We start from the raw sequence: 22,710 nt of genomic DNA, 5'->3' as shown, positions 1-22,710 counted from the left end.
CTCTGGAGGGATAGCTCGGGTCTCTGTGCTCTGTGGGTACCGGATTGGGGCAACTAGGTCTTAACTGGTCCTGACTGATCTTTAGCTTAACGGGCCCAATTGGACACTCTTCTCTAGTCCTTTAGGTGCTGGAGATGTGAATTCATGACTGGGCGTAAGATGTGTGTTGAGGTTGCTGTGGGTGGAAGGTGAAGCTCTTTACACCCTGCACAGTGGGGAAAAAAGACTGATGGAAAAGTTAGTCCTGTATTGCCTACTTGTTGAGCAGTACATTGCATGCAAACCAAAACCATATCCACCTGAAACAAAATATAGGCTGTTTAGAATATTGCACATCTGTCCAGTAATATCTAGCTGCTAAAGAGTTCTTTTTTAAACAAAAACAGACTGTGCTCCTATTTGTTAGATACCGAATGTCAGTTTTTTATTATTAAAAAATGCCCTTCCATTATTGAGTGACAGCTTGCCAGAGCCTGTCCTGGAGGCTCAAGGCGTTTGACTGGTTACGATTAACTCTCGGATATGGTAAAGTGGTCTACAGCTTAACCACACTGGCACCAGATGTTTCCACGGCATCGGTCTTTAATCTTTCCTCTGATCCTGCTGCTCCCTGGAGCTGCTGCAGCAGGGCGTGGGCGATGTCCCTGAGGATGGGCACCAGTGTCTGTGTGGAGGCCAGGCGTCCTGAGGCGGGCACGTGGACGAGGGCGGCTCGGCCCTTCCCCTGGTAGAGGGAGGTGTAGTAAACAAAGTCGCAGAGGTACCTGCAAGAGGGGAAAAGCACCACATGGGTCCTCAGGGCCTGCTTCTACCACAGCAGGAGATGAATATGCAGGAATGATTCTCACCACTTACAGTATAATGAGATTATATGATAATGTGTTTTCTAGTTCAGCATCTTTGTGGATTAGATGTGTGATCAGACCTCTGTGGGGATGACAGAAAAATGAGAATCTAAATGGTCTTAATGGTTTTCTGTATTTGATGTTTTTAATCCAAGACTCCCAAAACTTTGTTGACTAGTGATGGAAATGCTGCAATGTATTTGATTTGCAGTTTTAGCATTAATCCAGTCCAAAATACATGCTATCCATAAAACATCACTTGGCTATCTATCAGTTGGTAAATGCACAAGCACTTCCTTTTTTTCTTCTTTCTTAACTGTTATATTGAGTGCAAAGAGACCAGAGAAGGGAGGCAAAAAATAAACCTATGCATGCGGTGGGTAAATTTTAATCCCAAACTCTTTCTGAAAGCTTTCTGAAGCCAGTGTGACTGTATGCTGCCGACCGTCAGGTTTGATTTGTCTGAGGTGGGATTAAAGAGTCTCTTTACAAGCAGCTGGCCTCACCTCCCAGCATCCCTTGAGTAAATGACGTCAAGCCCCCTGCCCCTCAGGCGCCTGGCCAGGGATTTCATGTCCATCACAGAGTCAGTCCTCTCTGGCCCCCCCACCACGCAGCGGCCATCGGCAGGACAGGTGCCACACACATCCCGGGATTTATAGCCTTCATTCTTCCCACTCTGCTCCAGAATAATGGCGCTGGATCCTGGAGCAATTCCCACATGGATAGCCAGCTGTCGAGCAGAGCCAGGCAATCCACAGGCTGTATGACTTGTTGCTAATATTGACCGTAGCTGCTATTACTAAATATCAAAAAGTCACTTATTGTCTTTGTATTCAGTTGTTGATTAAGGTTGCTGGGTATAATTTCATAAGATAAGGATAAAGACGACAAGCTCATTATTCTAAACCATGTGAGATGCAAAGTTTTTGGGGGAATTTTGAGGTAATGGTCCTACCTGGCTGAATTGAACTGATCACCTGACTAAACTGATTATTTAAAGACCTGCAAGACTACCAGGCTGAGACTCTCTAGAACCTGGGTTGGGCACTCCTCCATTGGCAGAAAGCCACTTCTTTCCAATAGAGTCCAACCCAGTTTTCTTCTTAAATATTTGTATTAATATAATAATAATACCTTACACTTATACAGCACTTTTGTGGACACTCCACTCAGAGGGCTTTACAGTTAATGGGGATCCCCTCCACCACCCCCAGTGTGCAGCCCCACCTGGATGATGTGACGTTAGCCATAGTGCACCGGTACACTCCCCACACATCTCAGTGGGGAGGAGAGCAGAGTAATGAAGCCAGTTCAGTGATGGGGAGTATTAGGAGGCCATGACTGGTAAAGGCCAGGGGGGAATTTGGCCAGGATGCCGGGGTTACACCCCTACTCTTCTCGAGAAACACTCTGGGATTTTTAATGACCACAGAGAGTCAGGACCTCAGTTTTACATCTCATCCAAAGGACAGTGCCTGTTTAGAGTATAGTATCCTCCCCACTATACTGGGATCCACACAGACCACAGGGTGAGCGCCCCCTACAGGCCACTCTAATACCTCTTCCAGTAGTAACCTTAGCTTTCCCAGGAGATCTCCCATCCAGGGACTGACTAGGCACACAGCTGCTGAGCTCCAGTGGGCTGCCAGTTGTGTTGTGGGGTGATATGGCTGCTGGCATAAAACTTGTGCCCTAAGTGGGGATTGAACACAAAGCTTCGGGATGAGAGGCAAGCACCATACCCACTTGTCGAACGCGCTACTGATGCTTTTATCCAGTGTACCAATCAAAGAAATTATTGAACTGCAAAAATTAACAGTGTAGTAGATGCAGAGTGTTCTAGGAAAAAGTTTGATCTTTTTTCATCCCCCTGCACCTCCACTCTTCACTCTGGTATGTCTGCAGGTTTACCTGGGGGCTGAAGGTCTTCCACAGGAGGACAACTAGCTCCTGAGCTTTTCTGTAGCTCACTGGCAGCTCTTTAATGTGAATTTCCACATCTTCTCGCAGGCCTGACATCTTCAAGCCCTGCAGCAAGCACAGATACTGAATGGCCATCTCCAGAACAAAACTACTGTGTCTTCATGCAGTTAGGTGTGCTTCACGTGCTGGTCATGATCTTAAGTAATTGGATTTTGAAGTGTGAAGTATCACAGTAAGCTGTGAGAGTTTATTGGGGTCCTGTCACTATTTAAGCAACATTAATACAGAAAGCGTGCAGTGTTTCCACTGCTGAGGGGAGAAGTTTCATCTGCAGATGTTTTTAAATACTTGAGCCACCAGGGGGCATGGAGACATTACCTCAGCTTGGAGCCTCTGTGTTCCAAAACCTTTCTTTAATGAGAACAGAAGAGGATGTGAAAGGGGATAGTGCTGACGTGTTTATCCGGAGACAGATCTGCAACATTTTGTGGTAACTACAGAATTTTTGGACCCTTTGAATGGTAAGAAAGAAAATGTCCTAAAAGAAAAATAGAATCTTTGTGGTATATGAATTCTCTACAGGCTTTAGTTCCCACATATCTTAAAAATAAACACACGAACGCTTTTCATAAGAATGGGCTCAAAGCGATGCAGCTTGTCTATACGGCTTCATGTTTATCTTGGACACTAGAATTTCAATGAGAGGTTTCAGGCAGCTGGTCCAACTTTTACGAACATAAAACATGCGTTGATACAGTACTTTGTCAGGTTGAAAGTATCTGATTTCAAACTACAATTTGATTCTTCATCTGCATAAGGGAGAAGTAAATGTAAAGGACAAATTTAAGGATATCAGGGGCATCATAAGGCAGCAGTACAACTGACTGCATTTTATCTGAAGCTAGAGAGAATAGGGGTGGATGTGATTGGTGACAGGGCAGGGCACCTTCTCTGCGTGCTCTTCAGTTCCCTCCTGCCTTCCAGACACATGCTTGCTGGGTTTGCGTGTGAGGTGTGAGTGTGTGTGCACAGGCTGCGATTGATAGGTACTCTGATGCACCTCTGGAAAGGGTCTGGGCTCCTGATAATGTGTAGAGCTCCACAGCAAAAAGGGTTTAAACCGCAGGAGGCTGTTCAGTCCACTTAGCCTGTCAGGCAGTCATCCTGCTTGTTCCACACTCCTACCACCCTACGGGCAAAGAGGTGCCTCTCGGTTTCTTGGTTTTTAAATGCACTTCCTCATAGTTTCCCGTGCGCCCTCAATTAATTTTATTCCTGAAGCTCAGAAATCGGATGAATTTCACCGAAAGTTGAGAATTGATGGGACTGATGCCCGAACAGCTGCCTGTCCTGCACACATCACAGCTCTGCAGCAGGACCCCGGTCCAGGTGAGCACTTCCAAACCCGTGGGCTGCCTGCCAGGTTGATCAGACACGCTGGTAAGCGGCTGTGGGAGCCTTTTCCTCTCTTTCACTGACCTGATCCTGCCATACCCTGGCCCTCCCCCCTTCTCTCCCTCTCTCCCTCGCTCTCTCTCTTTCTGGCTCGGGATAGAAGGGAGCAGGAGCAGCCATGTTAACAAGCTCTCGGAATACGAGGGCTTTACCCGGGAGCATCCGCCTGGAAGCTCGGCTGTGTCCGCGGGGCCTGAGCTTTGCCTGGAAGGACGTGTTAAGGAGAGGGGTGCTCATTCCCCACCAGCAGCTCCTCGTTCCCTGTGCCTGGTGGAAACATTGATTAGCCACGCGCAACTACACGGCTGACAGACTCCCCCGAGCCTGGCAGCACGCTGCGCCTAACCCTTTCTCTCCCAGTTCCGGATTGTGCCTTCTCCTTGGCAGAGGACCGAGCATGTGCGAGCTTTGTACATTTCTCCACGAACACGGCTCTTTCTTACCAGGCTGTGGCCCTTCAGGGCTCAAAAGACCGTCCCAGTTCAGTTTTTGATTTGGAAATGAAATATCTACGTCCACCAAGTGTTTTATCTTACCTCCCATAACAGAATGGTTGGCATACAGTATATTGTGTTCATCTGAAGATATTTTCATTGCAAAACATTGATGGCTATATCCATGTCTGTTTGCGCTAATGTTGCTAGTAAATTATGCATGAGATAAATACCTCCATTTCTTCCCTTACTGGAAAGCCAATCCTTCCTGGGAAGAGTCACAGCATCCTGGACTTTATCCCAGAAGCGTAAGGCGCAAGATGGGACTACAAACAGATCAGGACCTCTGGCCATCGCAGGGTGAGGAGTAAAGTGATGTTTTTGAATTACTGCTGTACTGCATGATGATGTGATCTAATTGATGCTAATGGTAGCTAACAGAACTGCACAGGCACCTGCTGCATTACTGCAGGAGTCCCTTACCTGAACTGCCGGCCAGCTGGGGTTGAACAGGTACTGTCTGAAAGGGCCGAACCCTGAGAAAAGAACAGACTCAGAACTGTCACCGTGTCAAGCCCTGCCTCCCATCAAAAAACACTGAAAGCATGAACACTAAATCTGTTCACTTAGAAATGGCTGACTTTTATGTTTCATACTGCATTCACTTGTGTTAAATGCCTCGAACATCTCCTGACGAGTGAAGGACAGCACATGCCGCTGCTCTCCTGTTACATCACGCTGTGCCCACCAGGGGGCGCGCAAGCACGCGAAACGAGTTCAGCTCCACTTCCACGCGTGGTGCTCATACCTACCCGTTACAACCACGACGACTTTATCTTCGGTGCCCATCCCGTTCAGTAACCTTCACTCGCCCTTCTTCACACGGCAGGGACCCGGACTTCTTATCCCGCGGTGACCGACTTCTTAAGAGACGTAAATATTGCCGCACTCCCCCTCCACCATTTATTCGTGATTTTAAGTTGTACTATAAAGTGTGTTTTGTTTTATTTTGCTGTTTAACAATACAATTCGACAAACTATATATCTTATTTTTTATAACCATCATCCCAGCACGGATTGCCAGTGCACGGATGAGTGAATTCGTGAATTAGCCAGCCTGCTGCCGGCGGCTGCGGGCTTCAGTCTGTGTGAGAGAAGGTCCGCCGCGCTGTTGTTTATATACCGGAACATCAACCTGCGCTTCAGAGCCGGACCGTTCCGCGCCGCTGTGTTTACAGACAGGAAAACTCGTGACCATGTTGCTCTTAAAAACGAGGTGATGTGCTGAATGGGTCTTTTTACACCGGCGCTGTGGGCTAGAGCGCGCCCTGGCTGATTTCGACCTCGATTTGTACGTGATTTCGCTCAAACCCCCTTTAGAAAGAAAGCGCCGCATACTGACACCTGCCCAAAACAGTCTACAAAACTGAAATCTGTCGCCTTGCTGACAACTACAGTGCAAGACACGCAAACGGCGGTCTCTAAAGACGCACCGACGCAGTTCAATCCGATTTAAATCCATATTTTTGTTTGTGGTTTTTCCAGGAGTGAAACGGGGCGCATTTGCAGCACACTTAACCGCCCGGTGCGCTCTCCTGACACGCAAAAGGTCCCCGGTTAGACCCCGGGGGAACACATTTTAATGTCCTTGGGCACATCATTTCAAAACATAGTGTACATGTAAATGTTGCAGCTGTCAGCATAGATACAAGCATACTCTACACGCTGTATCTTTTTAATCAATTTTAGTCGAATAAATCGGGCTGCACTTAAGCGCCCGTTGATAAACGTTAAAATAAAAACGCAGAATGATCGAGGTGTTCGGGCTGTGGTGATAAACTGACTCCCCGTAGCTGATAAATACATATTGTAACGTGAAATACTGTTTGCAGATAATCTATTGCGATTAAATATGTGAAATATCACATGATGTCATTTCTTTTTGCTTTGGGTGGAAAGGAGAAATCGGCACGTTGGAACCCAGGCGCGTTAGAAACGAGTTTGAACACAGAGCAGCGCACCGGGGGAAATACAGTGACCTCCCTGCTCTTGCGACCGCTTTCCACTTGGGTGTGCCATTCTGTCAGAAAGCTGAAGAAGTTTTTTCTTCTTCCCGGGGCTGGCTGAACGGACTGGGACAGCTGGACTGGTGATTTCTGACGGCGGGGCGAGCGCCGCCCTCCTCCCGCCTCCACTGGTCACTCGGGCTCGGCGGGAGGGCTACCAGACGCGCTGGATGCGCCCTGCGGAGCACAGGGGCGCCGGAGCAACTTCCCAGTCGCAGGAGCATCGCACCTCCCGGCTCCGACCGGGACCGGCGCCGCCGACCGGACCTCGGGCGCGAAGATGTTGCAGCACCGGAGACCGTTTGAAAACGAGAAGCTGCAGCTCCAGGAGCTGAACCGGAGGCTCGGGCAGTACCTGTCCCGGGTGCAGCAGCTGGAGCGGGAGAATGCGCGCCTGGCCACGGAGACCGACGCGCTCCGGCGGGACCGCACCGCGGAGTGGGAGCGGCAGTACGCGGCCGAGCTGCGGGCGCTCCGGGGCGCCGTGGACCAGCTGGCTCTCGAGAGGTCCAGCGCGGCGCTGGAGAGAGACAGGCTGTGGCGAGAGTGCCAGCTGCTCCAGGGGCTGTGCGGCCAGGAGGCCGGGCTGTGCAGGGAGATAGACGGGGAGCTCAGGGGCTGCGAGAAGCAGCTGCAGGTGGCCCAGAAGAAGAACGCCGCTCTGGAGCAGCACCTCCTCCAGCTCCAGGACGAGCACGCCTCTCTAGAAGATGCCCACAGGCGAGACCTCGCCCTGCTCCGAGAGCAGGTCCACGCCAGGGCCGCGCCTGCCCTCGCCACGCACAGGCACCAGGGCGCCCCGGCCCTCGCCGTGGAGGACGTGGAGGAGTACGCGCTCTCCCTGTCCGAGGCCTGGGAGGAGACCCTGGAGGTGTACCGCAGGAGGATCGAGGAGCTGGAGGAGTCGGCGCGGCTGGGCGAGCGGCGGCTGGGCGAGCTGCGCCGGGAGCAGGGGCAGTGCGCCTCCCAGCTGGAGCAGCTGCGCGCGGAGGCGGACCGGGAGGCGCGGCGGCACGAGCGGCTGGAGCGGGAGCTGGGGCACGTGCAGGACGCCTGCAGCTCGGCGCTCGAGCAGTACCAGGTCGGTACCCGTGATTCGGGCGGGTTTCATGGGCTCTGTGAGCGAAGCGCACGGAGGGAGTTATTTCTCCGCCAGCCTCCTAGCTGCCATTCGCTTCGAGCTGACTCAAACCGTTTATTTGGAGAAGCGGTCAACAATATGTTGGGGGAAAAAAAAACGGTTCAGTACCCTCATCCCAGCCAGCTTCACTCGCAGGCGCTTCTGTCTGAAGTGCCACACCCATGCAGACTCCGAGAGCTGGCAGAAGTCAGCACAGCCCCATTCAGATTGCTAATACTTGTCAGAAATGGTAGCAAGAGAATCAGTGTGGTCTGTAAACTGCAGAACCACTCAGTGATGGCTTTAAACAATTCCGATACAAGTTGCACTGCCCAAACACTGACATTCCCCATGGTGAACGGACAACCTTTGGGAATCACTGCTGCTGAAGTAAGGTGACAAATCCAAGATCGCTCTACTCCGTGTGCTCAGACCACTGCTGTCGCTATACAGTTTGAAAAGAGTGAGAATAAGAATAAGAAAATGTATTTACTGTGGCTGCCTTAACATTTCATGTCGGTATCTGTGGGTTAACGCAGCACATTGAGAGACCCAGCAGACACTAGTGTAACATGCTTGATTCTTTGTTGATGCAGCTTGTTTAAACCGAAGGATAGTCAGCCTCAGCACCAGGCTTCCAGAACTTTACAGGCCTTCAAACTGTCCAATCAATCATTAAATTTATTATTTATCCCCTGTGTTTGACCTCCTCTGAATAAAACATCGGTGTGATTTACACCGCACCTAAAAAGCACAAGAGTGCTCATTCATGCCTTTCTGTCTCTTGGTCTGATGTCCAGCCCTGAACAGGTCCTTCATCGGGAAGCCACTTATTCCTGCCAATGCTCCTGGTATCCTAGAGCCTATCCTGGAAGCACAGGGTAAAAGACAGGACCACACCCTGGGCAGGGTGCCAGACTCACACGGTCATAGTTCTGATGAAACATATTGGAATGTACTGGGAGAAATTGGTGGGATAAACACCATGGTAAATTTCATGTACATTACAAGGTAATGTTATTTAGCTGACAGCCTTGTGCATAGTTTTATCCATTTCCCTCTGCTGGTATGTCCTGGTTTCCTGGGGGTACGCGATGGTGCTACAAAGAGAACTTCGACACCGTTTCCTGCACTGCTGTTTTTCTGGAGGTGCCTTTTCTCCTGACCAGCCTCGAGAGTCTAACTATCAGCTTGCAGGGGGATTCTGCCAATGGCCAGAAGTAGGCTTTTGTTTTGTTGATTTTCTATGATACCCGGGATGTCTGTTGGTCAATTGTACTGTTTTCTCCGGACATCGTCAACAGAAGTAGTTAGGTTGCAGACTGGGTGGCAGCACATCTGACAGTGACAGATGAGACACGGATCCTCCTCAGTGTCAGCAGGAAACCTCTCCAGCTTTTACAGTCTCCATGCTGCGCTTTTTTATCTACAGAAATAAACCTTTTCATCCCTCACCTGTTACTAAGTGGCAGGTACATGCCGACTGTGACAGCCTCAGGTGTAGATTATGTTTTGTCCCTCAGGAAGCAGGAGATTATGATCCCTATATATCATAGAGTACTTAAGTGCAACACATGGAGAAAGATTGACAGATATAATAGAAAGCAATCTGTCAATTTGGTGGCCAGTGCTATAGACTGCAATGGAGTCAGAACATGACTTTCCTGAGAGTCTCTCCACAGTGCTTCATGTCAGAAGCCGAGACTGGGCGTCTTACTAGCCTATACAAACAGACCCTGCTGCACTGATGCTGAAGCATTACGTCTGAAAGAAATTGAATCAGCCACATGGTGGCTTGTCTGCTCAAACATATTACTGCTGTAGTAGTTAATGCTGTTAGCTGCACTAGTCTCTTAAACCCATTTCCCAGCTGGGTCGCAAATCCTCATATGCTGCCAAAAGCGACAGCGTTTTAAGCCGTTTTACTCAGATAGAAGGCAGCACATTCTTGCTTAGCAAGGTGAGGCGAGACTGAATATCTCTGTGTGTGCTGCAGTTATTAGAAATGATGCACTATATCTAGGACACAGTGCTGTTAAAACCGAGTCTTGAGTGCAGAAAAAAAACAACTAGACAAGATAGTAGATCAATTACCGGCAGCGCTGGTGATAAAAGAGCCAGGTGCAGCGATCAGCAACAGGTACTCCAGGCACGAGAACGAGATCAGCTCTCCAAAGGCCTCAGCCCGTACTGGTCTACCTGCTGCAGCTTTCCCTGAGGAATCGAGCACCCCCTCAGTAATCACCAGACCCCAGGTCACCTCACCATCTGCCCTCCTCGGATTAGAGCAGACAGGGAATTCAGAAACCGAACTGCCAGATAGTCAAGCTTTAAGGTTTGAAAGAATCATTGATATGGTCTGGTTACCAGAACACTACGGCCACGGCTGGCACACGCGGGGAGCGTGCTCTCACGACCAGCGACCACGCCTGCCGACTGACGGAGCGAGCACTGTATCGACTCGTGTGGCCACGAAGGCCCTCGTGTGGCGCGAAACCAGCGGTGTTCGCCGTGTGGAGAGCTCATGGCCGTACACGGGCCGGACGCACTGGTTGTCACGATTGTCTTGTGAACAGACCGCTTGCTCTCTCGTCCCGCCAGGTGGCTATTGAGCAGCTGGAAGAGGAGCGCAGGGAGCTGGCCAGCATCATTGCAGAGAAGCTCCGTGACCACCAGGAGCTCATGCAGGTCAAGATGGGCCTCAGCCTGGAGGTGGCTGCCTACAGGTAGGGGTCTGAAGTGCTGGGCTGCGTCCCCGGATTCCCAGACGACATCTTCACACCCCTGAAGGAAAGAACAAAGTCAACCCCTTACCAGGCACAAGCAGGACCTGCGGGTACCGATGGCCAATCAGTGTGTTGTAGAAAACAGGGCAGGAAAAGGGAGGCACTTGTTTACACACAGTTTACAGGCTGTAGGGAAAAGAGAGGGCCCCCAAGTAAGAGTGGCTGATTGTACCCCCGTGTCACACTGTTCACACTGTTTGGGGGCATTCCCATGAACTCCATGAACTCCCATGAGTTCCCATGAACTCCTGCCTGCTTCCAGCAAGCTACTTCTCCATCCTGCTCGCCAGCTGAACTTCCAGCTCGGCGTGTTTCCCAGCACCTGGGCTTGATCTGGAATGACTTTGTTCTGGGGAGTGTGGGTGTCAGAAGGAGTTGGAGGAGTGTCGAATAGTTTTAATATGGAAGTGTAGGGAACATGAAGAGGAAGCGCTGGGCAAGACCATGGAGGTTCCTCAAGCGTACCGCCAGAACATTCACTGGGAAAGTATGAGACATGCAGGAAGGTATCTGTCTGTTTCAGAGCTTTTCAATGATTAACCAAGAGCTTGTTTATTTTAATAGGTCAGATCTGCTGGAGAGATTTGTTTTGCAGAATAAGGAAAATCATGTTGCTTCTAGTTTTTGAAGCAGAAAGTTTTGATTTTCTCTAGCTTTGCTGAAGGAATCCTTCATGGACCAGTGAAGTCATTTTTAGTGTGTTTTCAGTTCAAGGTCATCAGTTTGCCTTTTTATATTGGGAAGTATGCCTGCTGTGCGTTTCCACATCCACTTCCATACTTTTAGGAGGAGCTTGAGTACAATGCAATGTTGCTTGAGTACAATGTTGTACTCAAGCAACATTGCACACAGAGCAAAGAGCAGAAGCACGTGTTTCTTCTCCAGGTCAAATTCTCATTTACTGAAGTATGTTTTAGAGGGCCCTTTTTTCATAAATCCCTCTTGATAGCAGAAAAGTAAATGAAAGATCTTTAATTGTATTCTTCAAAATGAAGATCTTAAATGCTAGGTGCTGCAATTAATTTCCATATCCAAGCCACAGTGGCTCATTGGGCCAGAGCTCATCATCGCTCTTGCAGAGTTAAGCCAACAAGAGACCATGGGCCTCCCCCTCCCTCCCCCCAGCTGGGGCGCTGGTCTGTCACAGGGGTGACCCCCAGACACGCTGGTCCCCATTCATACCGCTGGGAGGACTGGAGGCACTGGGGTACAAAAGCACATATCCACTACACAGCTGTGCCCCGTTGTGAAGAATGCTCCCAAATAATAGGACATTTATAAAGTATAAAATATCAACATGTCGTGAGTGCAGTCAGAGCCTCCTCTCTGTTCCCTCGAGAGGGGGAAACAAATGGAAAGACAGACTGTGATTTCACATGGAAAGTCAAAACCTCGTAAAGACACAGATAAAAATGAGCCCCGTCATTTTCTGTATTTGTTGCCACTTGAAATATCTTTCTCAACCTGCTGGACAAAGGCTGGGCTTTTATTGGCTGATGATACGGGCCTGTTAACTTTGAAGGCTGTCAGAGCTCTGTGAAACGTTACACGGCTCCATCTCAAATACTGTGTGATTCTTGGAATGTATTTTTAGTGATTTCATACATCGCTGTAGCAACAGAACAACTGTTACGCTTACGCTTGGCAACAACACTTAGCAAGGCATTCTTCTGGGGCCTCTGACTTTGTTTTTAACTCTTTCCTGGGAATGGGAGATCAGAACCACCCAGAAAAGTGAGTAAAACATGATGACACATTACTGTAATTTAATATGTCAAGATATTTTCTTATATCAGTCATGTTTCTGCTTCTTTTTTTGCACTTTTCAAGGTACTGACAGAAGCCCACTCAGTCTGTTGATTTGAGCACAACTGGGCAGTAAATTCTGAAGGGTCTTGTGTACTGAAACATTCCAGCGAGTTCTCACTGCATAAACCACAGTGACATCTTGTTCTTAAATACTCAAACCTCTTAAGGGTGTTGATTGGAGCTTTAAACTGCAATGGGAAAACGAAATATATAATTCCTGTCTGTGTCTATTTACTTTTCTATGATTTAACTAAATTCAGAATAGAGGAGGTAAATACAGACTTGGTTGCCAGAACTACAACAGGAAAAGAGAAATTCTAGGGCTGAGGAAAATGAGTCTTTCTCCTCTGTGAATAAATCTGAATGGAGCTATAGAACTATCTGACTTATTATGCAGGCAGGTGAAAACTGTAATAATGAAGTTTTCTTTTTTAGAGAAAGGGATATAACAAGGCTTTGTCAGACTCTCTTATTGAGGAATCAATGTCGAGATGTCACATAACAAAGCTGAACTACAATGGAGCAATATGTACTGCAATAATTATTTTGAATCATTTCAAGTTCATAAATGAAAAGATCCATTTGGTTAATGGAGTTGCTACACATATAGGACCTGACAATGTGCTGATTTATTCCATTTTCCCAACATTATGGAGGTACTGTTTCATAGGGGGGACCATATTCAACACTTTTGCTAAATATCCAATGTCCTCCTTTTTAGTCTGAAACAAAACCCTTTTTATTTTCCTTGTAATGTTTTAAACATAATAAACAGCACTCAAAAGGCGTGTACTCAGTAAATGAATGCTGTCATCATGAGGTTATTTGTAAAGTGCACAGTGCTGTTGAGGAACTAACAAATCAATATCATTATGTAATAATGGGCCATGTTAACGATTGGTATAATAAGCTTTTATTATAGTAACATACAGGCATTTTACCATGTTTTACTGTCCAGTACAGTATGTGATTCAAATTTGAATCAGTCCTCTGGTCTGTGTCTCTGTGTGAAGGAGGAAATGGGTTGACTTAACCACTGTTCTTCAAGGTTTTGCACACTTGCATGACATTTCTTCATGTTCTTCTTTGATTGAGATTAAAGAATATCGGTACCTTTAACTTCTGTGTGCAGGATTTTTTAAAATGATCTTGTTTGATCTTGTTTGCCTTTTTTGGTAAATAGTGAACAACAATTGTACAAATGTTCCACAATGTTCCAAAGAAGGTTAACTGAAGCGTTGAATAATTTTAACTCAACTTTTGGTTAAAATTTAGACTGCATATTCTAACATTATTTGCTGTAATTGCTTCCCTCACGTTATAATCTCCTCACAGATCAGTTCTTTGTCTTGTGTGTTTTGGAAGTAGAAAGCCATTTTCTTGAAAATGATGCCCGCATGCTCACAAACGGACATTATCTTAATCATAAACCTCAAAAACCTTCAGACAGACAAGGTCACTTTCTATTTCATGTCTTGGTTTAAGTCATACAAAACTGGAGTTATCAGAATGAGTTTACCATACAGCCACACATGGTGGCGCGTTTCTCTTCATCAACAAGATACAACTTTGACTTTGATTTGTCTCTGAGGATGTGTCATCTATTCCCCAGAGCTCTGCTGGAAGGTGAGAGAAGAGATGTTTATCAATGGACAGATGAATATGTGAGGGAAGTCCCAAGACCTTCAGGTACACAGCACTTACAGTACTTACTGTCCAGTAACTTTCACCATCTGCTTTCGACTGCGTGATGGAATGTCTGTTCAAGTTTTGTGTCATGAAAAGAATCAAGAGTGGTGTGTTTTGGGCATGTGTGTGATTTCTTAAAGAGATTAGTTTACAGCTGTACACAATGTTAATTCAAAGGGGTCTGTTTCTCCTAAATGCTTAGACATTTTAAGTTTGAAAAGGTATTTGTTGCTAAAAAGAGCTTTTACAGAATCTTTATTGCTGCTTCTTATTTTGAAAGTTTTTTTCCTCTTTTTGTCCTCAGATATTAGGAGGGCAGCACATACGTATGCGGTAAAGCAGTCATCTGTTACCAGACATGATGGAAGGAAGTTGTATCCAGTCAGTATGCTTCTTGATACCCGACAAAAAGAGCAAGCATCAACCAAGAATACAGTCTCCAGGCCAGCTCGCTTCACGAGCGCTAGCATTGCAAAGACTGTTCCTATTAGTGTTTCGGACAGGAGCTCTGAAGCCAGAAGAGATATCCCCTCCTTCACCAAAGCCTCACAGGCTTCTGTGAAATTATTCAAGGCTAATGACTCAGAGACTGAAAGAAAGAGTACAGATGTTCAGAAGAAAACAGTGGTAACAGAAGAAGTAGTGAAACATTCAGTCACAGATTCCGCTGTTAATCTGCGGAGCTCTGGCAGTGTGAATAGAGCTAGTCCTGGTCCTTTACCCACAGCAGAGAAGGAACCAGCTCCAGAAAATGTTCACCTGAAAACCACAAATATTACGTCATCAACTAAGGTGACTCAGCCAGAAGAACAGAGCCCAGTAAATGTTACTAATGTCCAAATGGTCAAGACAGAAACTAAAGAGGAAACAGCAGACACAAAGGTACACCTTATAAAAATGGAACAAACTCCAAAAGGCAGAGAACTGAAGATAACCCTGGAGGGGCGTAAGATTCAGAATGTCTTGGGAGGAACAGAGGAAGGTTCCCTTGGGATTCAGCCTGGGGCTCGAGTTTGGGGTGAATTGAGTGGGGAGACACAGGTTAAAGCTGAGAAGGAGGCTGAGGAGACAGCTTCAGCTGTCCACAAGGATAAAAAACCATTAACAACTGAGGAAAAGGTTTTGGACTCCATAACCATGGAGGATATCATTGAGAAAGTGGTGAAGCCTGCTGGTTTGGAAACAGCACTCAGCTCATCCCCCGACTCAAAAATCACCTACCACGTGGAGAAGACAGAGAGAGGAGATGGCACCACCAAGACTGAGATCATCTTGGAGTCCAAAGTGCAGGAGGATCTGGACACTTCAGATGATTCCATACTGGAGGAGCTTCTCAACAAGGGTGTCAAGAAGGTCTCTATGGAGGATGTCAAGGGAACTCCAACAGGAAGTATGATTGAGAACTTGCTCAGTCTTGGAATGAAAGGCAGTGAGAACCTGGAGAACAAGGCAGTCAATGTGGAGATTATCGAGGAGCCTCTGGAGCCTCACAGTGATGAGGAAAATGAAGGGAAGCCCCCACCAACGTTTTTCAAGCCCACATCAATGTTCTTCCAGATTGAAGAGCTAGAGAATGCACCTCAGGTTGCCAGATCATCGCAGAGCAGCACGGAAGCAGTAGGGTTTTCGGTGACAGATGGAGAATATGGGAAGACCATGCCGTTTCAAGAAGTTTACGGTGCCCAGGGCTCTTCCTACATTCACGTTCCAGTGACGGAGTATTTTGTCTCCACACCCGATGAAAATGTCTCAGAGCACGAGGAGAGTGACTTTCCAATTTATGAGCACTATGGAATGGCCCAGGATCTGTCTGGGGATGAGTCGTACTGGCAGGAGGAGCCAGCAACTGCACAGGAACAGAGTTTCACAGAGGCAGACCATTACAGAACCACATACCTGAACACTAACAGAGGCGATCACACTATGACCAGGGAAAGTTTCCCAGAGTGCATTGTGGAGGAAGAAGTAGAGGAGGTTCAAGTTCCTCATGATGTTCAAGAGTCAGTGCTCAAGCTTCTGAAAGAGGATGATATGGATCCCAAGAAGCAGCTGAAGGGGGCTTTGGAACAGCTCCAAGGAACAGTGACTGAGAGTTTCAAAGAGGAATTAGCTATTTTAACCAGGAACGGAAAAGAGGGGTCTGACAGCGTGGCGGTGGACATTCGAAAAGTGGAGCAATCAACAGAGGATGGATCAGTGACCATCGTTGCAGAAATCAACGTGTCCCAGAGCCTGGAAGATTCAGGACTGCTAGAGGATGAGATTAAGGAGCTGTCTGAAGAGCAGGTAATGTCAGCGCTGCAATCAGCCAATCCAGAGCTTCATCAAGCCATCAGCAGAGGAGGTGAGAAGAGTCCTGCTGGCGGCGACAATAGGGAGTTTAGGGTTAAGGTTTCCAGAGATCAGGGTGTAAGAATGCAGGGTGTGTCGTGGGTGGAAAGCAGTGAAGACCCAGAAAACACTGGCGACGAAGAAGAGTCACAGAGTGGAGTCAGCAAGACAGTGAAGCACATCAGGCTAGGTCCCACCGAGAAGTCCTTCACGTTCCAGATGGACGTGACAAAAGTTCCAGTGAACGCCAGCAGCAGTCCCCAGCAGGCGCAGGCGTTGTATTCGCAAGCAGAGATGGCGGAGGAGCCCAACGGCAGGGAAGGGAGAGAGGACGTCTATAGCTACTCGCAGAGGGTGACAGGGAGTGAAAACAGGGGCCAGTTGGTTTCCCACGGAAGCGACGACGACGATCAGATGACAACATGGGATCCCAGCGACGGCTACACGGCTGAACACGCTGCCTTTACCAGAATTATACAGACCCAAAGAGTAGTGGATCCCCGGGCTGTGGTCAGTGAGGAAAAGAGAATCGCTGCCATTTACCTGGACAGTCCTGAGGAAGATTAGCAGAAGACGCTGGAATGTGATACACAAAAATCTTTATTTGGTTGTGCTAGCATCAGCTGAGGTAATAATTCTAGTTACAGCTCTATGAGGTAATAACTTAAATCCCCTGTGTCTGCCTAAAGTGATAATATAGGATTTCACTCCAGCCTAGCATACAGTATATCAGTTGCTATCTTATATCCCCAGTGAGTTTTAATAATAATTAACAACAGAGGTTTCAATATTACGTGTTTTTATCTTAACAGTCTTGATGCTTAAAGTAATAATAATAATTGCTTACACTTATATAGCGCTTTTCTGGACACTCCACTTAAAGCGCTTTACAGGTAATGGGGACTCCCCTCCACCACCAATGTGCAGCCCCACCTGGATGATGCGACGGCAGCCATAGTGCGCCAGAAAGCTCACCACACATCAGCTCTCAGTGGGGAGGAGAGCAGAGTGATGAAGCCAGTTCATAGAGGGGGATTATTAGGAGGCCATGATTGGTAAGGGCCAATGGGACACTGGGGTTACACCCCTGCTCTTTTTGAGAAACGACCTTCGCTTTTTAATGACCACAGAGAGTCAGGACCTCGGTTTTACGTTTCATCCAAAGGACGGTGCCTGTTTACAGTATAGTGTCCCCGTCCCTATACTGGGGCATTAGGAACCACATAAACCACAGCATGAGCGCCCCCTGCTGGCCCCACTAACACCTCTCCCAGCAGCAACCTTAGTTTTTCCCAGGAGGTCCCCCATCCAGGTACTGACCAGGCTCACACCTGCCTAGCTTCAGTGGGCTGTCAGTTGTGAGTTGCAGAGTGATATGGCTGCTGGCAAAGTAGGCTCCTAAACCATAGGGAGCATAGAACTGTGGCTGTGTTAAATTCACCTTCTCTATATTTTAAAATGCTGGTTTAATTGTAATCCTTTACCAAGATGGTACTTATGATGTGTGCTTGTAGGTGTCCCTCTTAGAACGTTATTGATCTTTTCAATAGATAGATACACAGTGTTCTGCTTCACAGGATTCCAAAGAGACTGATTCAGTTGCTGGTTTTGAGCACCTTAAAGAGTTTTGACTTCTTTTGATTTTATATACTTTTTTGTACTTCTGGCTTACTAGAGCCCTACTGTAGCCGCGTGCTTGCACTGTCCAGGAGATGCTTTATGGAAGAACAGTATATAATTAGCTTTGTAACACGTGCCTTCCAATATAAAGGTATTAGATGCTGCAATTGTAAGAAAAGGTTGGAGCTTGGTTTGTGGTTTGTAGACTTTTCCACCGCTCATGTGTAGTACTCCTGTGTAGTACTGTATAGTACTCCTGTGTAGTACCCATTGACTGTATGTGTTTGCTGCGTTTTCCTCCTGTTGAAACCCCTTATATATTGTTATCAGTGTTGTTCTTTATTTAAAAATGGTCACGTTGGGCCTGTTCTGACTAGAAAACACAACGGAGCACAAAGGCACAGCATGATCCTTCCTCAGAACGTGTTGGTTTCCTTACATCAGGAATGAATGTGTCTCAGCCTCTATAGTTACTCCTGTTCTAACCTCTTCTAAGTCAGAATAAGAAGTGAGCAAAACAGATATGGCTGAATGTCTTAGATATCTCAAGCAAAAAAATTATTCTGACCATAACTATTTTACAAAAGGAAGTGTCTATAACTCTGATTGGCATTGTGTCAGATTGTTCACTTCCTGGTAAATATTGCTTTCTCAAAAGGATTGCTTTGCTTTTTTACTTCTCCTTGTGGTGATCTTATAATCCTTTAATTCAATTAGGTCTAAGCCTTTAGGCAATCAGGCTTTTGGGCTGACAGTGCTATCCTCCTACATCATGATGTTGAGTAGGAAGACATTTGACAACACTCAAAGCACTTGACAGCACATATTTCTGTACATTTTTTGTATGATGGTGAACATCCATGCATTTGAGTATTGCAGGCCGGAACCTGAAAGCGTGTGTTTCTGTTTTTTTGCCCCTTGTCCACAGTGTGTTATTTTGGGCTCATGTTTTACTAATCCGGAGCAGAAGGTCACACTGGCATAGAAGTTGGTTTGCATAACCTCCTTAGCTATTCCAGGATCTACCTTGAGCTCAGTAAAACCTGCAAACCTGTACATGCTAGAGCAAATGGCTTTGTATTCTTAAACAATGCTGCAGAGTATTTTTGGCTAGAAGACTTTTTTCTTTTTTTTTCAGACATTGTATGTAGTGTTGCATTGGCAGCATAATCTTAATAATAATCAGGATGTTTTTGGCACATTTTTAGACTTTTCAAATGTTCAAGTAATAGGTTCTGTCAAAGACACCAACTTGGAATGGGATTTTAAAGATGTTTCTGAGGTTGTGTTTTGCTGAACTTCATATGTTTACTATATTACTACCACCCATATTGCATTGAATGAGAGAGACCTGTTGTCATCAGATGCATTTAACATTAGAACAGCAAGGCCTATATTTAGCCTCACATGCACTGTGATGACTGTTTATCACATGTACCATATGCAGTTTAGTACACTTCTGTTTGGTGTGAAAATACTTATCATATTTATCTAGAGCCAGCTACCTGGCCCCTGGAAGACTGTATCCAATCAAATCGCTTTCAAATGGTCATTTTAATCAGGTACACCTATTCCAGATGTTTGTGGCATCTGTCTTCATGTGATGCCAGAATGTGAAGTTTAGCTGGCTGTGAGTGGGATCTGAACAGCGAATCTGCAGTCACTTCTGTGTGTCTCTTGGCTTGGGTGAGACCGTCTGGATAAGCACAGCATTATTTCCTTCAGAAACATAGCGCGGCGGGATTAGAAATGGCAAGGATGCTGTGGGAGCCAGCGTTACTGTACACGGAGAAGATCACTGTGTGCCAGGGCAGGAACTGTGACAGCGGTGGGGCACCGTGGCGCAGTGAGTGTTTGCTGTGGTGGGCCAGTGCGAGGAAAGCAGACAGGGAAAGCGAAGGGAACAGCTCACACAGGCATGGGAGAGCCACGACGGCTGTGCTCACAGTTTCCACCGTTCAGCGGCGGCGAGGGAAATGTGTTGAATACGGGGTGAGCAGGTACAGTCGTTCACGTGTGTTAAAACAAACCGACCTAACAGGGATCCTTCACGACTCTGCCAGGGGTTCACTTGATCGGTGCAGCCCAGGACCGGTGGGCATGAACCACTTCAAGATTTAAATAACTGCCAGTCTTGCCTTCCACACCTTTGTGCGACGTCCCTAATGCTGTGGAACGTTTGAATGCAGAAGTAAATTGCTAAGAGGATGCCCAAAAATCAGGCAAGCTTGCTCCATGTTTTGAGAAACTCAGGAGTCAAGCGTGGTTTCCTCTCATGTGGGACCGTCCTTACATGTATGTCCATTGGTCTGCCCCGCACCCCGCGCCCCGCTGGGGCATCGATCCCTGTGTGCCTCTCTGCCAGGGAGAGGTCTTTCTCGTACAGGTAGGTCGTAGGTTGTTTCCTCCTCCTGGCAGGGCCAGAGCTCATCCTGCAGGCCGTGGTGTCAGGGGGACTTGCGAGTCCACTCCCACTACCACACCGGGGACTCAAACCCACAACTAGTTATGAGACCATAGACTTGCCCATTACACCACCACCCCCTTCCCCAGCCTCAACTCATAATCTGTTTATAATTTTTGCTGCTTTATTGTGACTACTAGATTTTGGTGAAAGCATGTACTTTTCTTAGACTTTAGGTATAAGTTATTATTGAATGTCACTTACAGAGAATAGGGACATTGCTAGGGGGATGTTAAAGAAGCCTGTGCATGTGAGCAGTGAGAGAACATGAGTAATGCAGTCGGAAGAGACCAGCTGGCTGGGGGGACAAGCCCCAGAACTAAACTCATCGGAACTCCAGCTTGTGCTGGGCGTAGCTGGTCTGGTAGCTGAGGAACACCGGTCATGTCTTTATCGAGAGGATAACTGCATTGCTTTTATTTCTTTATTAAAACAGTTTCATTTCATATTCACTTTTATTTCTTTATAAACCATTTTTGTTGGCAGCTTTGCATTTTACAGATCATCTTGACACAGGTCAGTATGTAGAAACGAAATAAATCATTACAGCATACTTCTGTGTCTGGGTCATTCTTTAACAGAGGTGTTTTTGTCCGGTTTTGAAATGGTTTTCCTGGTCGTGTTACACTGTTACAGTAAGTGTCCCTCTTCGCCACACGTCTGTTTCTGATAAATCAGTGTTTCCAGATCAGTATTTTGTGCTCGACTCATGGCACTTCACTAAGCACACCGTGGCTCAGAGCTCTATGTTTTTTCACCGACCCCAGTGTCTCAGGAAGTCTTTCTGTCTGCTCTGTCACTTGGCAGACCGTCAGTACAGAACGGTGTTGCGTTTCAGCTGTTATACTAAATGTCCATCTTAAGATTTCATTTAGGGGATAGCAGATGCATTAGTGAGGCCCTTGGGGTAATTTAATACCACATTTTTTCTGGATCCCTGTTCCATTACTTCCATTTTACACTGCGAGTGACGTCAGTTCTAGTGCTGCAAGTCTTACAAGAGGAGCTGCTGCTGTCTTCTTCGATCTACAGTTCTCAGTGAGCTAGTTTGACCAAGACCTCTACGCTCTCCTCTTTATAGAGTTCTGAAATGGAACGGAGTGATTGTAAATTTAGCTAGCCCATTTAACCTCGTGTACTGAGAAAGCTGTTCACTATGAGATTTGATACATGCACAATGGAACCAGAAGGGACATGTCCCCTTGAGCAGCACTGTGTCCACACTGGGTGCTGTGCATGGGAGGACATGGCACACAGTAGCATGAATCTGTTTAATACCTACTACTGTCCATAGGCATGTGCTCTCTCTTGGTCCCATTTTCGAAATGTCTACTTTTGTTTCTCAACAGTGTACAGTTTTTCATGAAGTGGTTGTCTGAACAGGTAAGCGAATTAAAAAAGTGTCCTGTATTTGCCTTGAAAGGATACAATGCATTTGTTTTTTTCTTTAACAATATCCACCCAGGCCACCCATAGTTACAGTAGATTAAAGAAAAGTAAAACTCTGAAAACCTTTGATGGAGCCTGATAAAATGTTCCTCTGCCATTCTCAGTCCCTTTCTTTCACAGGCCAAAGTAAGAAGCACCCAGTTATCAATATTCATCTTTCTGAACCCAATTTGGAAAATCTTTGTCCAGCGCTGGTCAGCCATTTTTGCCCCCTTCAGAATCCCAGATCTTAGACTTTGTTCCTCCTGGTGGATTATGGGAAGGCACAGCAGAGCAAAAGGGGGGCCTGTCTCGCAGACCGCCTGCTTTCCGCTGTTTCGCCGCAACCTCCGGGGCTCTGGGGAGGAGAAACAGGACAGCTTGTTGACAGGATCACGAGCATTGTGGGAAACTCGTACCGCAGGCCCAGAGCAGGAGCAGGGTGGGAGAGGAAAGCAGCATCACCAGCGCTCCCCTTGTCAGAGGAAGATGAAAGCAGGATGGGTGGTGAGGAAGAGGAGGAGGTGCATCAAGGTGCACAGAAGAGGTGGATTGTTGTGCATTTAAGACACTGTTTACTGGAAACTGGTGCAATGTGTGGCATGTAAGAAGAACTTGAGTATTTAATGCCAAATAGTTCTTTCTTTTATATTTAAGGGGCTGAAATCAGTTCCCTGCCTGAACTACTGATTGAAAGCATGACAGCCATGCATGTCGGAAAACGATTAGAGCTGTTA

The 22,710-nt window shown here is 46.9% G+C and overlaps 3 protein-coding genes across 6 annotated transcripts in view; 1 reads left to right on the top strand and 2 right to left on the bottom strand.

The window, feature by feature from the left end:
* Window positions 1–398: 398 nt before the first annotated feature.
* pgpep1l (pyroglutamyl-peptidase I like) lies at window positions 399–6,412 on the bottom strand. 4 transcript variants are annotated; one of them, XM_088641405.1, is made up of 6 exons: window positions 5,473–6,396; window positions 5,144–5,196; window positions 2,760–2,876; window positions 1,352–1,578; window positions 856–927; window positions 399–764 (listed from the first exon to the last, which is right to left on the bottom strand). In XM_088641405.1, the coding sequence occupies exons 1-6, from the start codon at window positions 5,507–5,509 to the stop codon at window positions 536–538; spliced, it is 735 nt and encodes a 244-aa protein (XP_088497531.1). In that variant the 5' UTR covers window positions 5,510–6,396; the 3' UTR covers window positions 399–535. The 4 variants fall into 4 exon arrangements, with proteins under 4 accessions (XP_088497531.1, XP_088497534.1, XP_088497533.1 ...); XM_088641408.1 differs by lacking the exon at window positions 2,760–2,876 and having other exon boundaries at window positions 5,473–6,412; XM_088641407.1 differs by lacking the exon at window positions 5,144–5,196 and having other exon boundaries at window positions 5,473–6,405.
* A 268-nt stretch (window positions 6,413–6,680) lies between these two features.
* Window positions 6,681–21,098, top strand: synm (synemin, intermediate filament protein). The gene is made up of 4 exons (XM_088641402.1): window positions 6,681–7,807; window positions 10,448–10,572; window positions 14,054–14,130; window positions 14,435–21,098. Exons 1-4 carry the CDS (start codon window positions 7,007–7,009, stop codon window positions 17,026–17,028), a joined length of 3,597 nt encoding a protein of 1,198 aa, XP_088497528.1. The 5' UTR covers window positions 6,681–7,006; the 3' UTR covers window positions 17,029–21,098.
* Window positions 20,982–22,710, bottom strand: part of ttc23 (tetratricopeptide repeat domain 23) — a gene marked incomplete at its 5' end in the record, with an annotated part of 20,322 nt that continues 18,593 nt past the window's right edge. The window contains one exon of the mRNA XM_088641855.1: window positions 20,982–22,331. Coding sequence (XP_088497981.1) covers window positions 22,190–22,331 — 142 coding nt within the window. The remainder of the gene's footprint in view (window positions 22,332–22,710) is intronic.

The sequence above is a fragment of the Lepisosteus platostomus genome, chromosome 7 (assembly GCF_059453375.1).
Source record: "Lepisosteus platostomus isolate fLepPlt1 chromosome 7, fLepPlt1.hap1, whole genome shotgun sequence".
In the NCBI taxonomy this organism is placed as follows: domain Eukaryota; kingdom Metazoa; phylum Chordata; class Actinopteri; order Semionotiformes; family Lepisosteidae; genus Lepisosteus; species Lepisosteus platostomus.
The sequence above is the reverse complement of the archived record's forward strand: the minus strand, read 5'-3'. Positions and strand labels throughout refer to the sequence as shown.

Coding starts and splice junctions, on each gene's coding strand:
- synm (XM_088641402.1), top strand. CDS start 7,007: ATGTTGCAGCACCGGAGACCGTTTGAAAACGAGAAGCTGCAGCTCCAG. Junction 7,808..10,447: donor CGGCGCTCGAGCAGTACCAG/GTCGGTACCCGT, acceptor TCGTCCCGCCAG/GTGGCTATTGAGCAGCTGGA. Junction 10,573..14,053: donor CTGGAGGTGGCTGCCTACAG/GTAGGGGTCTGA, acceptor TCTATTCCCCAG/AGCTCTGCTGGAAGGTGAGA.
- pgpep1l (XM_088641405.1), bottom strand. CDS start 5,509: ATGGGCACCGAAGATAAAGTCGTCGTGGTTGTAACGG. Junction 1,579..2,759: donor GGAAGACCTTCAGCCCCCAG/GTAAACCTGCAG, acceptor TCTGCTCGACAG/CTGGCTATCCATGTGGGAAT. Junction 765..855: donor TCATATAATCTCATTATACT/GTAAGTGGTGAG, acceptor CCCCTCTTGCAG/GTACCTCTGCGACTTTGTTT.